This window comes from Etheostoma spectabile, chromosome 22, assembly GCF_008692095.1.
Source record: "Etheostoma spectabile isolate EspeVRDwgs_2016 chromosome 22, UIUC_Espe_1.0, whole genome shotgun sequence".
Taxonomy (NCBI): Eukaryota; Metazoa; Chordata; class Actinopteri; order Perciformes; family Percidae; genus Etheostoma; species Etheostoma spectabile.
The window spans coordinates 18,744,550-18,761,690 of NC_045754.1; the positions used below are offsets into that span (position 1 = coordinate 18,744,550).

At 41.5% G+C, this 17,141-nt stretch overlaps 1 protein-coding gene across 16 annotated transcripts in view; it reads right to left on the reverse strand.

Moving 5' to 3' along the window:
- ntng1a (netrin g1a) overlaps positions 1-17,141 on the reverse strand; it is a 271,523-nt gene that overhangs the window by 31,601 nt on the left and 222,781 nt on the right. For all 16 annotated transcript variants that reach the window (XM_032503682.1, XM_032503681.1, XM_032503684.1 and 13 more), the window contains one exon: positions 7,966-8,138. In XM_032503682.1, coding sequence (XP_032359573.1) covers positions 7,966-8,138 — 173 coding nt within the window. The remainder of the gene's footprint in view (positions 1-7,965; positions 8,139-17,141) is intronic.

Below are 17,141 nucleotides of genomic sequence, written 5' to 3' on the forward strand. Positions count from 1 at the left end.
CGCTGTCTGATACACAGTGTTGCAAGTAAAGCTTGTTATATGACACTAAAGGAGACTTTTACCGTCAATAACAACGACAAAGGCCCCTGACCAAGCGTCCGCATTTTACGAACCAACTCATTCTCACTCCCATGAGAATGTGTTGGCTTTTCACGACCTTCTATAGCTTCGCTTTGTCCTTTCCTACAAGCTCAGCTTCTAATTCACTGGTAACAATTATTTTTCATTTGCATGTGTAAAGAACTTTACCCTGGGTGAGGTCAGAATGCATCTTTAAATGGATGAATAACTATAAAGTTGGGAATCTGCAGAGGGATTTTAACATTCCTGATGAATAATGTATCCGCTTCTGTGCATTTGGCAAATTAAAGCTTTTCATCAGTTTACAAAATATTATCCTACAAAATAGAAATCAGCAAGCTACACTAGTTTGTAAAAGCAGTCGAGCAGTTTTGAACTCCAGTATGAAGCGACGTTCTTGGATTCGTCTGCTGATGCTTTCAAAACCCGGCACTTGTGTCTCTAGAAAGATTTGTTTTAGAAACATTTAGGAAAGTAAGTTTATTCGCTTTCGTTATTTGTTTGTTAATTACCACAATATCTCATACAACATGACAGATTTAAGTAAAAGGACTTGATCTGAAGATCCTATCTGTTTTCTTTGTGCATTGAACCAGCATGTGGCCATTTATACAGCTTGTTTTTATGCAGATCCAGATGCAATGCCTATCATTAACATATTCAAATTTGTAGCATCTTGAGTGTAACATCTTAGATAAATATGTGTCTGCGCTTTCATTGCTTTCCAGTATCTTTTCTGTTGAATGGCCATTAGTGTGTGCACACGTTCTGTCCGTGTGTGTGTGTATGTATGTGTGTGTGTGTGTGTGTGTGTGTGTGTGTGTGTGTGTGTGTGTGTGTGTGTATGTGAACTTGTTTGAGTTGAATCCACGTGAAATCTTAAAGACTTCATATTATGCTTATTTTCAAATTGATAATTGTATTTAGAGGTTGTACCAGAATAGGTCAACATGGTTTAATCTTCAAAAAACACCATTAATAAATAAATTGCTGCCGCTCCTCTCTTCACCCTGTGTGTTGACTGAGTGAGGCCTCTCCCTTCTACACACTGACACGCGTTCGTCACGGAAGTTAAGGCTGGACTACAATAGAGCTGTTTGGAGCAGTTTGTATCTTTGGGGTGGACTTTGGGCTTTTTCACTTTGTCAACCTATTACATGAACAAAAAAAGATATATAAACACAATAAAGGTAAGGGGAAAATCCAGAAAGCACTTTACTTGAGCAGAGTTGTTTCATGATTCCACAGACATCCAGCATTTAAGCTAAACTAAGCTAATCTTCCAACCAGGTCTCACGGCAGTTTGTGAAATGGTCACGTTATTTTTGATCTATTGATTTGTCAACAGGGACAGGATTTTTCTCATTTATTTGGAAACGAGACCATTTCATGAACTGCCATGAGACTGGGCTGCAGCAGCCTGCTCTGGGGGACGACAACGGCCGCTGGGACACGATTGGACACAACAACAGGGAAATTAAATGCCCCACGCCGGCAACAACAACAGGACGAACGGACGGATTTTCACCCCAGTCTCCTGTGTTGTTTGACCCATCCATCACCCCAACAAACCTCTTTATGCGGATTTTTGGCTTTTCAATACTGCTCGCTACCGTAATCATGCTGTAATCATGAAAGATGCCTCCCATTAAAATACATTAGATCAAAATTACTGCTCACCACCACGAAAAAACTGAAAAAATCGTGTCCCTGTACACGAATCAATAGATTAAATAATGTCACTATTTCACAAACTGCCATGGCATTGGGCTAGATCTTCTTTTTCCGACAGAGGCTACTGCAGACACATACAGGGTGCAGAAAAGTACTATTCTCCAGATCCAGTTTTCAGTTTAAAGTGCATTCAATGATTTTTTTTTCCTTTAATATAACATTCAGGATACATTTTTACTATTTGAAATCAACTTTTCAAAGGCCACCCGTTATTGCCCCCCATCCACCGCCGGCTTCTATCTCCCTCAGTTTCCTCAGCCCTACAGTGAAATGAACTGCCATGGTTAATTCTCAAACTGATCCCTCTCCTTCTGTCTTCGCAGAGGGAGAAAGCTGAGAGACGGGTGGGGGTGAGAGTCATAGATGGAGAGAGGGAAAGCGAGAAAGACAGAGCCACCCCAGAAGGCTGAGTTAGCTGTGACAGAGAGTGATGCCCACTTCCCCTCCCTCTATCTCCGCCATCCTTTTCTCTCTTCATCACTTCTTGAATCCTGTTCTTCTTCTTCTTCTTCTTCTTCTTCGTGCCATTGTAAGACGAAATATAGCCCCTCCCTAACTCTGCACCCCCCTCCGGATAATGATTCATCGATCTCCTTATCGCATCAGACGACTCGATGGGCATAGTAAAAAGAAATTAAATCTTAATTAAATTTTCATCTTTGACAAATTTGTATCCAAGGAGCTGCCATATGCTCACTGGGTTTGGGGGAAACATTGAGAGGGAAGGGTACTTTTGGCATTTGTAGTTGAATGGGCTTGAACATTATAGAACAGCACAAGGTGCATTTTTCTGTCAGCTTTGTGCATTTATTTTCTATTCAAGAGGGACAGAATCAAATTCCTATAGATTTTTCACTGCATTATTACATTATGGATTTTTCCCCCTCCAAGACAAAGTATAATAATGCACTTTATACTAAGACTGTTTTTCATCACTTGCAGGGCAAAGGTAGTGTGTGTGTGTGTCCTTGGGTAGTGGAGGTCTGGATGAGTACCTGTGTGTGTGTGTGTGTGTGTGTGTGTGTGTGTGTGTGTGTGTGTGTGTGTGTGTGTGTGTGTGTGTGTGTGTGTGTCACCTTTTTTAATAATGTGCTGTCAATCTGGGCTCTGGCTATGGCCATTTCACTAACCCTCCCTAAGTCTCATAACACGGATCCTCTGGGATGAAGAATAAGTCATCAGCCAGTGGCAGAGAGTCCTCGAGCACCGCAGAGAAAGGCAGAAATCACAGCGGATGCAATAAGGGGACAGGAGGGGATAAAACTCCCTGCTGCTTCAGCTGATGTATGGCAGGCGAACTGGAGAGGATAACAAGGACGGGATGGTGTTGACTGTCTTTATGCTAAACGTGAATCATATCAACGCAAAGGTCAATCATTCATTAATTAATGTATTCACTCACAGCGTATCTGCCCCCTAGTGCCCATTAGCAGTCATTGAGGAAGTGTAAACATGTCGACCTGGATCAAAGTTTAGCTATGGGGGGAGATCCAAATAAACAATACCCAGTGAGAGTTTGAGAATGTGTCGGAGAGAAAACCTTTGAAAAAAAGCTTTACATTTCTCCGTCTACCCAAGGCAAAGTTTATCTGCGTAGCTCAATATCACAAAAAGGAAGGGCCTTGTGCAAGAACATTTTTACATCTTCATCTTAAATCATCCTTTTTTCCTATGAGGTCTGCTCATAGTCAAGAGTGCTACGAGTCCAATTCAGCACTCTATCTTAATTGCTCGTTTTAACTCGATGAGAGCCCACCGTTCATGTGTAGGTTTGAATTTGGGAATGGTCATTAGCATGAACGCACCTCTGCTGCCACATAAGGGTTCCAAGTTTCATTCACAAAAATGTCATAAAAGAGCACAAAGAAGAACTTCATACTGCAGAGATTCAAGTCAAAAACCAGCAGACAAATGGAACATATTCAGCAGTGTCAGTAGTCATAAAAATAGATCCCAACTAATTACTAACGAAGGTTTATCATGCACACGTGCCACATTCAAACCAATCTGTTCATACGAGGCCGCTGTCTCATTGGGTTAACAGGCCCACATGAACAAAGGTTCCCAGCACAGCCCAAGCTCTTGAAGAAGACAATGACAAATTTCTCATGTGATGTGACGTCACCACAAGACATTAGAAAAAAGAATAGACTACTGTAAAGCTGGCCTACTTTCTGCAGCCCAAGCGAGTAAATAACTAGTTCTATCCTACATAAGCATTGCAGCTGCAGCTTGGGCAAACCTTATTTATTCACTCTAAAACATGTATTATATCAGTGTAAAGTCCCTAAAGCTAGTGTCCCTACTGTAACTCCACAGGCACTTCACAATAATAATGATGATGCAAGATCATACAGTCTACTGAAGGAATGGATCATTCTTGGAACCATGGTAATTGGCCCCTGTAACTGCATATGAATGTGGTGGAGTATTATAGTAGATTTATTTTAGACTGCTGTTCCCAATAATGACACCCTCCTAAAGTGTTTTAAGTAACATTACTGTTTATGTTTGTACATGCCATTCTTTTATGATAAGACCTTGGGGTCAAGAGAGGATGCCAACCATTGTGAGTGGGGAAGCCTTTTTCCGGAACGTGTTTTTCAATCATGTCTTGTTTCTTGCGGGAGAGATAAAAAAATGAATGATACAGCTACATATTTTTCATCAAAACTTCTAAAATCCTAAGTAATTTGTATGTAGATGAAACAAAGCAGCACACTAAGCACAGTACCATGGTGAAATCAGCAGCGTTGTTTTTGAATAAAATAAATGTTGATCTCCAGTTAATCTAAAGTCCATCTGATATTGATTATGATGAGCTACCAAAATTGATACTTTAATGTGTTCAATATGTTAATATATTAATATTAGTCTTGTTAACTAAAAAGTACCTTGAACAAACTTTTTTGGGCTCAATTCTTAATGTAAACATGAATCTAGTGCATAATAAAAAATATGAGGGTTTCTTCTTGCTTGTACATTTACAGTTCTCTCTCAGAATCTCTTTTATATCCAAGCTAATTTGGTATTGGAACGGAAATTTCCCCACCTAAATGATATCAAATCGGCAATGTAATCCAATCATCTTGTGAATCAGAATTGAATTGATTTGGGAAATCACTGGCGATACCCAACCCTACTTAAGATCATTTGAATAACCTCTTCACTGGAATGTTTCTGCTAATATCTACGCACAATAAATTTGAGTTAGTCCCACCACAAACTGCAATACAGAGTCAGTAGAATAGGGAAAAAACACTGATATACACAAATTATGTTTAATCATAGATAATCAATCATTGCTTTATTTATTATAACAGCTCCTGAAACACTGTTCTCAGTTATTACAGTTTAGTCGAAGTTTAACAAAGCAGTGCTCATTTCATTAGGTCTGCAAGTCACTTTCATTTTTGAAAGAAAAGCTTGTAATTAAAAGGTAAAGGGAACTGAAACCCTGACCCGACAGCCTGAGTTTGTACAGATGGAGGAGAGAGCATGCATGGTCTTTTTAGTCAAAGCACTTGGTGTCGTGGCTGTGATATGAATCAGACACAAGGTATTTGCAGGCAGATGCAATATAAGCTTACTGCTCATATATAAGCTATAATATATATAAGCTTACTGTGGTTGACCACAACATACTATTGGATAGACTGGAAAGCTAGGTTGGCCTCTCCGGATCTGTACTTAAAGTGGTTCCAATCGTACTTAAAAAATACGATCTACTTTGTGTCCATAGGTAATTATGCTTCTGAGCATAAAGATATGATGTGTGGAGTTCTACAAGGCTCTGTCCTAGGACCCCTTCTATTTAATATCTATATCCTTCCACTAGCTCATATTATGAAAAATAATAATATAAATTATTATAGTTATGCTGATGACACACAAATCTACATAACACTGTCACCTGAAGACTACAGTCCAATACAAAAACTGGCTAGGTGCATTGAACAAACTAATGATTGGATGTGCCACAACTTCCTTAAATTGAATGAAGAAAAAACGGAGGTGATTGTTTTTGGAGCAAAAGAGGAACGCTTAAGAACTAGCACCCAGCTTCAAACAATGTTAAAAACAACAGACAAAGCCAGAAAGCTTGGTCGAATTATGGACTCTGACCTGAACTTAAGTAGCCACATTAAGGCAATAACAAAGTCAGCCTTTTACCACCTTAAAAACATATCAATGGTAAAAGGACTTATGTGTCAACAAGATCTGGAAAAACGTATCCACACCTTTATCTTCAGTAGACTAGACTATTGTAACGGTGTCCTTACAGGTCCCCCTAAAAAATAAATCCGTCTACTCCAGCTGATTAAGAACGCTGTTGGTTGCGTCCTCACTAACACAAGGAAAGCTGATCACATCAGTCCAATTCTGAAGTCTTTACACTGGCTTCCTGTGCCCCAAAGAATGGATTTCAAAATTCTTCTGCTGGTTTAGGGCCAAATTACCTGTCAGATCTACTAGTGAATTATGAACCGTAGAGGCCTCTAAGGTCATCAGGGACAGGTCTGCTTGCCATCCCCAGAACCAGAACAAAAAAGGGGGAAGCGGCGTTCAGTTTCTATGCTCCGTATATCTGGAACAAACTCCCGGTACACTGTAGATTGGCACTAACACTCTGCTCTTTTCAGTCAAGACTGAAGACCTTCCTTTTTGATATTACCTTTGTTTAATTATGAGCACTGCACGTTACTGTGAATTAAATTATTTTCTTCTGGTATTCAACCTGGTTTTGATTCATTGTTTTTAATCAGGTATTAATTGTTTTTAACTTTTTTCTGCTGTTCCTAATTTTGTATTAATATGTACAATATGTAATGTATACTTTTTATATAAGTTTTAATAATAATGTGTTTGTGTTTTCTTATGTAAAGCGCTTTGAATTGCATTGCTGCTGAATAGAGCTATACAAATAATATTGCCTTGCCCGGCCTACTGTTCATTCAAAACTAATTATTTAAAGGTGCAATGACACTATGTTATTTGGATGCTTTTGTATAGCCCTTAGTGGTCCCCTAATAGTCTCTTTCCTAAAATTCAGCCTTGGTGCAGAATTAATGCCACTAGAGCCAGTCCCACAATGAGCTTTCCTTAGTATGTGCTATTTCTTTTGAAATCAGCTTTTGAGAAAGAGAGGGGGGGGGGGTCAGGGGTGTGGCTGGGGGTGTGGCCTTGACCAACTGCCACATTGCTCATTTAGAAGCCATGATGTCTCTCTCTCTCATGGGTGGGCCAAATTCTCAGCGTGGGCAAAGCAGAGAAAGGGGAGGTAACCTTGCCACTTATGACCTCATAAGGAGCAAGATTCCAGAGCGGCCCATCTGAGCTTTCATTTTCTCAAAGGCAGCGCAGGATACCCAGGGCTCGTCATTTCTAGCCACTGGGGGGACCATGGGCAGGCTGGGGGAACTCATCTTAATGAAGTGATATTTTCATGCCATGGGACCTAACACTAAAACGAAAACTGCTAATAAATGAATACATTTGCAGTTTTTGTGCATATTAAGTTGCTAATATGGAGCAAAGTGGAAGTGTGTGATTTCACTATCAATGACTTACTTACTGCTTTGACTGCTCCCTTTGCTAATACAGTTTGCCCAGCATAAGTTTCAAATAAGTTTGCAAATTGTTGGTCCAATTTCAGCTACTCTTGAGAAGAATCATGTCAAAACATCCCTGTGTTATTTGGCTAAATTACAACACAGGGCTACAGAACCCGAGAACAGCAGCCTGTTCACACGATACAATCATTGGCTTAACTTCCCTTTACTACAGCCTCATGTGGACTACATCCACAGGACTTGATCAATCAAATTCAGAAAAGTCTTCTCAACATTTGATCTCTCGCCAAAACGTCATTGGTTACTTCATATTGCTTTGGAACCTCACAATTCAATGTCTCACTAATCTGATGGTGATTGTCAGAACTCTCAAGATGACACATGATGGTGCTAAACAGAATTAACGTTGCAACAGAACTCTTCTGCCTTTGTTGAAAAGCTCCATTATTTTGCCCAGTGCTTGTAAGACCTATACTAATACCTGCTGTGTCCTTTTAACAACTCAACTCAACTGTAGTGTGTGTGTGTGTTTGTGTGTGTGTGTGTGTGTGTGTGTGTGTGTGTGTGTTTTACTCACAGATATTGGCTGTGCCCGTTGGGATAGGCAGGTAGGAGCCAGCGCTCCATGCCCGGCCCTGGTAATTCTTCTTACAGCGGCCGCAGTCAGGCCCAGTTGTGTTGTGTTCACACTCGCAGCTCAACTTCTCTTTGTCATATACACAGCTGTTAGCGTGAAGGTTGCACTTGCACCTGTCAAACAGAGAGAAGGAGGGTGGGTGGGGATGGTGGGGATGGGGGTGGGGGGGGGTTTGAAAGAGCACAACCACGTCAACATGAGTGGATTTGCTGGCGCTGAACAAAAGACAGTTTTTCTTCCTGTCCTTGACGAACTGTGGCATTGGAATACAGTCACAACAGCTAAAACAGTTGCTTTTCCAACTTCCAAGAGGAGCTAGTTCAAAAGGAGGTAGGCAGTTGCATGAAGAAATCTGGCATCATTATTTTTTTATTCTCTATTGTTTCCCCCCCCCCCTCCACTTGGGAAGTTATAGCTGAGTTTTAATTGTCCCACTGGAGGATGCATAATTGCAGGGAGGTCGCAGTGGATGGGCGAGGAAAGATCAGGAGGGAGAGAGAGGGACAAAGATGCGTGAGGGGAGGCTGAGGAAAACAAGCCAAGCTAAATTGTGGAACAAGCATTGAGAGATTGGAGGTACCGAGGCTTGCTGCTCTGCGAGGCGATGAAAAGCTCAGAGTTAGCCAGAGGGCGGCAATGGAGCAACAGCACGGCTACGTTCGCTGTGACAAATTAATATGAGATGAGATCTTAGAAGCATATTTCTAGTTTGGAAAGAGGGACTCCCTGAAGGTGCACTAAATCCTCGCTCACATCCTGCTCACCAGAACCTTCATTTAGCAATAAACTCAGCAAATTCATTTTCTGCTGTGGCTAGATGAGCATTGAGGGGATATCTATCTGTTAAATGAATTTATGATCCTCATGCAGCATGAAGTACTCTGAGGAGGAATATGGGGAATGGTTCAACCTCTTTTTGAAGAACTCTGCAATGGAGAACAAATGAGTGAGTGTAAAAATGTTCAACGCAAAGGGTGTGATTTAGCTTTGTGACCATACATTGGGTTTTTTAATGGTTCACTTAAAATAAGGATCCTTTTCTTAGCACATAAACAGATGGATTAAATGTTCCTAATTCAAAAAAATCAAGAACTTTAGATCTTGTATGTTTATTAGGTGTCTATCTTTTGCATTTGTGATTGAGTTACATCTAAGTTGTGTTTCCTTTCACATAACGTTTCCCATATTTTATCCACCCCCTGTCTATTTCTTGTTGTACTGGTGTTCTACCGCTTATTACTTAGTAAAGAACTGAGCTGGGATCACTCTCTGCTTGACATCAAATGCTGAAATGTGACACGACACACTCCCAAAATATATATATACAAATTAAATGACATTATTGTTTCCAAGCATGTCGTGAGTCACGATACAGTGCCAATGCCCACACTGGCTGCAACTTTAAAGCACCCATTTTATGCTCATTTTCAGGTTCATGATTGTATTTTGAGGTTGTCCCAGAAGTGGTTTACATGGTTTCATTTTCAAAAAACAACATATTTTTGTTGTACTGCACATTGCTGCAGATCCTGTTTTCACCCTGTGTGTTTAGGTCTCTGTTTTAGCTACAGTGTAAGACATCTTACTTCTTTACTATCTTTGTTGGGAGTCACACATGCTCAGTAGTTAGGTAAAATTACATCAGCTAGATAACTTTTTCTCCAACTTTGGTCAGTACAAGGCAGGATTAGCTGGGAGACTTCTTCTAAACGAGGGGCACTTGTAGAATACCTGCAGAACGGGGACTTGTATGTAGTTCTTTTAGAGATCATGATGAACTAGTGTGTGTTGTAGCAGTGTTTTGCCATTGAGAACGAGCTAGCCACGGATAGCCACCTCGTCTCGGCTAGTGACTTAGAAAGCCGTGCAGATTTTGAACATCTCACCCGGAGACTGAAGGCAGAGGACATTCAGAAACCGTATCTCACTCAAAATAGCATGGGTTGTTTTTTTTCCAAGTTTGTATTTGTGTGGAAGCACCACAGACACAAAATATCACCCCAAACCCCCCTCATAATATGAGCACTTTAAATTAAAACTGGAAGTCTGACTTCCAAAACGCATGACTCATCCTCAAATTATGGAACTGTAGCTGTGTTTGTTTGTTTTAGGATAAAATTCTGAGAGACGGACAAAATGGCAATATTCAAGCTTGTCTCCCTCTTTTGAAAGTGCCCCCTCATTTAGCTATTATCATAAAAAAAGAAAAAGGAGCCAGGTTAAAGGCATGTTTCCATTGGTTCCTCAGGCAGAGAGTGAGAGGCAGAGGGAGGAGATGACACAGATGGCCCCACAGTTATGATCGCTAACGTCTTAGTTAGAAACTCCTGTGATAGCTGGCCTCTGTCACCCTGTCCATTCTGCTTCACCACAGCTTAGCTTGATCCTTGCAGACATATCATAACGGAGGAAAAGCAGTCTTAAACCACTCACTACTCCTTCAACCTCAACGTATCTGCTATTCACCCCAAATCAAGGGCTGTAAATCGGTTTGGGGTCCGATGCCTGGTTACGTTTCACATCTGGTTTAGCGCTTGAAGAGACAGCACTCTCTAAAACCACTCAATGATCACAAGTGCACGTTGTGCTTTTTTACATCTATTTCAGTAGTCACGAGCTCCCTGAGATTGTCGGACATTTCATGCAGATATTATACTTTTTTAAGCGTACATGCGCTTTAGTTTTGAGTTGGGGCATGCAGAGTTTGGAGTAGGTAGCTTATGTAATATAAGGTGTGCAAATGTAAGTAGGCTACACCTGTTATTCCATCATTTTTAAATCATCATTTCATAGCTCGTGCTGCTCAGGTCATTTCCAGGTTGTAAAAACAGGACGAGAACTGTAATACGGCTGACAGTCACAACTGTGGTGCTTCTGCCTTCTGGGCCAGCAGAAGCTGATAACAAATGTTATCATCATGAAGGCTGACCCTGTATGGATCTGATAAGGATTCTAAAGGATTCACATTCAATATATTTGAATCTACATTTGTCTGGTTGCACTGACACTCCATCTATAATTACTGGTGTTTGTTTGTTCATGTGATGGCATTTCTCTGACAGATTTCTATTGCCTCATCTTGGTACCGAGGCTTCCATGTAAAGAATAAAATCAATAAAAAAGCGTTTTCAAAGAAATACGAGCAGAAACTATTTTCTATTGGAGTCTCGGATGGAGTCCACTTTGGGAAATATATGTGACATCCTTTTGAAACACTGGATTAAATCTTCATAGTAATATCCAGTTGACTTTGATATGTAGTGGGATTGATTCAGAAAAAGTGGTTTAAGTTGAGTCAGCATCATTAGTGGCTAAAATCCAGATCAAAATCCAGTCCTATACCGTCCTGTTAAATGCCCTTTATTTCCTTCTCTGTTAAAAGTCTACCTTATTAGTGTGTGTGTGTGTGTGTGTGTGTGTGTGTGTGAGAGGAGTGGGTAGAGGATGTGGAGTGAAATGACTTTGCATGGAGCCCTTTGTGATTTAACCTTCAGCTTCTTTTAACATCGCTAACATTTTAATCAGCGTCCAGAAATGATAGCGCCGTCGGCATAATGATGGAGACCGCCAGCGAGGCCCGTTGGGTCTCATACCCACCAGTGCTGTTGGTCTGCCAATCAGGCGTGGCTCTTGAATGTAGATACCAGGGGAGACTCCCTCACTGCCAAGACAACATGTATTTAACAGCATTTTAATAGCAAATTTCCTCTCAGGCTACGACGTGTGCACATCTTCATTTCCTACTGGGCCCGCTTCACTTTGAAAGCTCTGTGGGTTGTCTTCTGCTGACTTTCCATCAGTCTTTGTATCATTCTCTTCATATCTCTCCTCTCCATCCACCTATTAGTCTGTCATTTTTAAACTCTGGTATCTGCTATTAATAAATATTCATGGAGCTAAGGCATCTTTGTTTTTGTGTGGTGCTCTCAAAGTGATATTGCTCGAGGCATTACTGAGTGTGCCAGCCACCGCCTGTGAGCTAAAGGTCCTGATATGTATTCACAAAATTACCCATGAGGCTATGAGCTTAAATTGCTAGACTGGCAACAACAACAAAAAAAGAGAGAGGTGAAAAAAAGAAGTTTTGATTCCATTTTGTCTGAGAGAGAAAGCAGCAAACATTCTCATATCTGACACAAGTTTAAAGTTCTCCTTGAAATGTGGGAGACAGAAGATATTGTTGGGCGCAAAATTTATTATTTTTCTTTATCCCGGTGGAAATGCGAGCAGAGCAGCCCGTTGAGACGTAGCTTACCTGGAGCAGTGTGTCTCTGACCTCTGCAGTAATGGCTTTCTGATTGACACCGTGGGTGCAGACGACATATTGCGCCTTCCCACTGGTGATGCCGGCAACAACAAACAAAAACTGAGCACCGCAGTTCCCTGTTTCTCAAAAACAAATGCCCCTTTCCTTTCTATCACTTCAGCCATTATCTACATAATTCCATTTAGCCAAGTTCATTCCCCGACATTGCTCCATTTTGCTTGTTGCGGCTTCAAAGCCAAAACTCTCAGCCACTAATTGATAGTAATTATCCATAATCCAAGCCTACAACATCCCCGACGCACAAAGCTGCTGATCCCAACAAATTGAGCAGACTAAACTCAACATGGTCCTTAAGTGGGTTAGCTAAGTGAAGCAATTAAATTTCAATCTAACGCCCAGGTGTTTTCATACGCAAGCCAATTGGGTCAAACATTCTGTTAATAAACGCTTTTTTTTTTTTAGCTCATGTCTGCATTCAGTATGTGCTGTAAAGGAGCGACAACACACCGGAGGTTGCACGGGGCGGGCAGTGAGGGGAGAGTGTTTCAGAGAACACTTTGGCTTAATTATGTGTGATGAAAATGTGATGAAAATGTAATAGAAACACAGGAGTGGCTGTTTAAAAGGCCTTGAGGTGAGTGTGTGTGTGTGTGTGTGTGTGTGTGTGTGTGTGTGTGTGCGTGCGCGGGCGATATGTTGTCGGTGGAATGGATAATTGCGAAACACAAACAGAATGAAACCGACTGTACAATATATTTCTCCCACCTGATCCCACCCCCCCCCGGAACATACACGTCTGCATTGGCTTATAACAGATCAGCCGGTATGCTAACGTGTTACCTGCTAATTGCCTCCTCTACCTTTTTTTCTCCCCCTCCCCTCATGTCCTCCGGCCTGCAGTGCATTGTGGGAAGTGGAAGGAGTGAGACATCAACACCAAGCTCTCCTGGGATAGACCTCGACCCCCAACCTTCCCCTAATTATTTCCTTCTTTCAATAGAAAGTGGGCGGTAAGAGAGAAGTGGGGGCTGGGAGAAGAACCATGTCACATTCTCTGTATTACTCCTCACTTAAATGTCAACGTATGGTTCAATCTGTTGGCCTGACAAAAAAAACATTTACACAGCTACTGTATGCAGAGACATTATAGGCGTATTAAGGATATACATATGTTGAACATACTGTATCTAAGAATATATATAATGCTACAGAACTTGCATTGGAATGAATACATCTGCTTTATTAATGTACAGACTAGAGAAAAAGGAGAGAAACTGGAACAGAAGAGAAAGAACTGGAGTTTCAGTCATTGGCTGAGCTGAACAGTCACACAGACAGTCAGCGTCAGAGCATCTTAGGACCAAAGTTCAGTTGGTCATTGGTTATTAAGGGCAAATAAACACAAGCAAAACTGATGCAAGGCAGAACATCTGTCTGAGCACAGTTGCAGTCCTCAAATCAGAATACACAACCTTTACACAGACGAAAACGCTGGCTGAAAGACCGCTGGGGTATTTAGCAATCTTGGTTTGGTAATGCTGCTTGTAACAGCTTAAACTGATGACAGTGAAAATGTACTTGAAGTCAAAGATAAAGCAAGATCACTTAGAGCAGCCCGGCTGTGCAGATGTGGTTAATTTTTAACCACAGAATTTCACAGGCTATTTTTTAGATTGTTACGGCCCAAAATGCCTGATTTTGTGGGAGCTTTTTGTAATACATTGCAATTAAAAAGTTGCGATGTCTTTTGGTTTTTGCTGCAATAAAGTTGCAAGAGAAGGTGAAAATTGCAAAAAGGTTGTTGGGTATATTTCTTTGCAAATAAAAAGGAAACTTGTTTTGGGGAGAATAAAACTACTGTAGGCTGAGTTGTCCTAGTAACCTTACCACAAAGGCTCAGGATGCTGAAAATGTTGGTATAATATGGAAATGGCTGGTGAATTTAAGACAAAGAAATAATCATTTATTGAATGAATCAAATTTGAACATGTCTGTCAGTGGCTTGTTGAGCTTTACATTGTTAACTAATGTTCTATCCTGACCTGGGACACATTCATACGGTTTGATAAAGGGCTTATTGGACTTTAACTTATCATTGCACTTATAATATCGAGCGGAGCTGTCCTCAATTTAGATCATCCTGTACGTCTCATCTCCAGTTTTTCCTGCATCCACCGTGTGTGTGTGTGTGTGTGTGTGTGTGTGTTTGTGTGTGTGTCAGTTGTGGGGGGAACCGAGCAGCCCCGCCCTCTGCAGCAAGCCAACAGGATTGAAACAGCTGCTGCTTCAGCGACTTTATAGTGAAAAAACGTTACAGCGTACATTGATGTTAAAATGTAGACAGGTTGGCAGGACGGTCTGAAATTATTTGCACGTCTCATCTTTATATCAGAAACAAGGAAATTAATATGGCCATGTGTGTGTTACATCAACCCATTCTCACTCCCGCTTGGTCATTGGCTCTCAGAGTCACATACTGACACAAAGTCTGGCATGTGGGACTGCTGGGATTGGTTGAAGTCGCATGAGACCGTGGTTATTGGTCAAATTTGCAGTGAAGTTGTGGTGATTGGTCAAAATTGCAAGTCACACCAAAGTCAGGATGATTGGTGGAATTTGCGTGAATTGTTGTGATCCTGGAGGGACTGATTAAACTTTGTATAAACTGTATACTGTATATCGGGACTGCCTGGCTATTCTTACATTTACAACAGTACATGCTGGAAAATGCTGATATGCTTCAGCATCCAATTAAGCCTTTGGGTAGCACACAGCATAGTGACCCAGCTCCCTTACTATGGCAACAAAATAAAATATTACAGAACTTTAAATTGTTTTAACAATTGTTTTGGTGAGCTGTTGAAGGGTTCTGCTGTATCTTTCTCTCAAAATATATAATGCATTATGAATCTGACTCTAATTCATGAGCAGCTTAGATAGCAGTAGAAACCATTTTGTGACCCTTGTCACTGCACTGCAAGTTCAGTCCATCTCCGGTTTCCTGCGTTGAGGTAAATGTGCTGCCTGCCTGCATCAATCCGTGCAGGCCATCCATCTATTGAATCCTCAGCATTACTAATGTATGCAGTTGGACATGCTATCCAAGCAGGAGTCAATCAGGAGGTCTTTACTGCCTGTGACATGCCAAGCCAGTTCAATACAATCGACATGCTGGGCCTAGCTGATACTGCTCTCAGCTAAAGACTATTGGCTGTGGACCCGGCGACAGAAAATGCACTGCGGAGAAGGGAGACAGCTCCATCACGGTCAGCATGCTGGTGCCATACAGATTCAAGGCGAGGCCAGGTGGAGAAGAGATATTAAGTGATCTTGTCATTTCATAAGCGACATCGTTGAAGTAACTCCCCAAAGATCCTGCCAACATTGATCTGTTTGGGTCGGTAGCTGGTCCGCAGACTGCCGAGGTTAGCCTGCATTTGACCTCTGTGTGTGTGTGTGTGTGTGTGAGAGAGAGAGAGAGTAAGTGTGTGAAGAAAGAGAGATCAAGTTAATGTATCAGCATAAAACATTTGCCTCATCCCCAGCCACACATCAAAATCTTACTTACCACTACTTCTTAACTGTCTGTTATCTTGCTTCTTGCTAATGTCACCAGCCATTAAACTTTGGCAACCCTCTTTCTTGTTACATAATCCCCATGTCTGGAGCAGACATTTCCCATGGCTATGCCCACCAGGGGCCAGAATCTGAAACCAGGGTAGGACCCAAAGAGCAGGTGTAATTACAGAAAAGGCTGGCCATTTCCCAGCTGGTAAAGGGGTTAACTCTTAGCATCTCTTCTCCTTCTTGGACCCTGGGCTGGGTTCATTGTTAGCTCCGGTGTTTACTGCTTGGAAACAAGTCCCTGATAGACCAGAGAGTGCAGCGTTTCCCCTACATACATGGGAGCCTGTATGGCCTCTGGTGATTAATGAGAATGGCATGAGATGGAAAGAATTGCTTGAAGGAGTGCATGCAGGTGTGTGTGGGTGAGATAGAAGAGAGAGGAAGATATAAAGGGAGAAGAACTGGGTTTGTGTGTGTTTACATCTGGGCCATGGGTATTTTATTTCTGCATTTCAGGTCAGGATCTGTGGCAGTTTTTTAGGCTCTAATGAGTCAAAAAGAGTCTATATTTTAATTGGGGCAACCGCAAACATTTTTGCAGGAAAAATGAAAGAAAAGCGACACCAAGATTGCATGTTTGGGTTCATGTAACGTGTAATGGACGGTATTAGTAGTCTGGCCATCACCGGACCAAGCTCAATCTTTTAAGATTGAACATTAGTCTGGGGAGGTTGCTCTGTATTTTCTACTGAAGAGGCGTGACCAATGGGCATAGTTCAAATAACTGTCCACTTGGATAGTCCTTCAACCAATCAGACCAACAATCTGGTGACGTACTTTGCAGAGCTTCGTTGGCCGCGATGTTGAATGTAAACAAAGAGCTGCTTTCTGACATGACTTCTTTATTGTCATTGTGTTAAACCCACCAATAGCGCGCCTGGTGAATAAGCCAGTTTGTGATTGGTCCCCGCAGATTTGTAATTTTGTAATTTGGAAGCAGGTTTCCAGGTGTGCAGCCTGAGCTGCAGGGTGAAACCAAATCGCTGGCTGATCAAACTGGGTTTACCCAGTCTAGGGTATTAGTACAGCAAGACTGCAAAATATGGGAGGATTTATACAAATGGTCACAGAAACTGATTTCTTGTTGCAGATTGACCGCTGCAGCATGGAAAATGTATTTGTGATATAACAACAGGGAAAAGCAGGTGCAAAATTTGCATCATAGTCATTTTAGTCAGCTACAAGGGAAGAAGACAAATAGAGCAGAGACTTATAGAGAGAA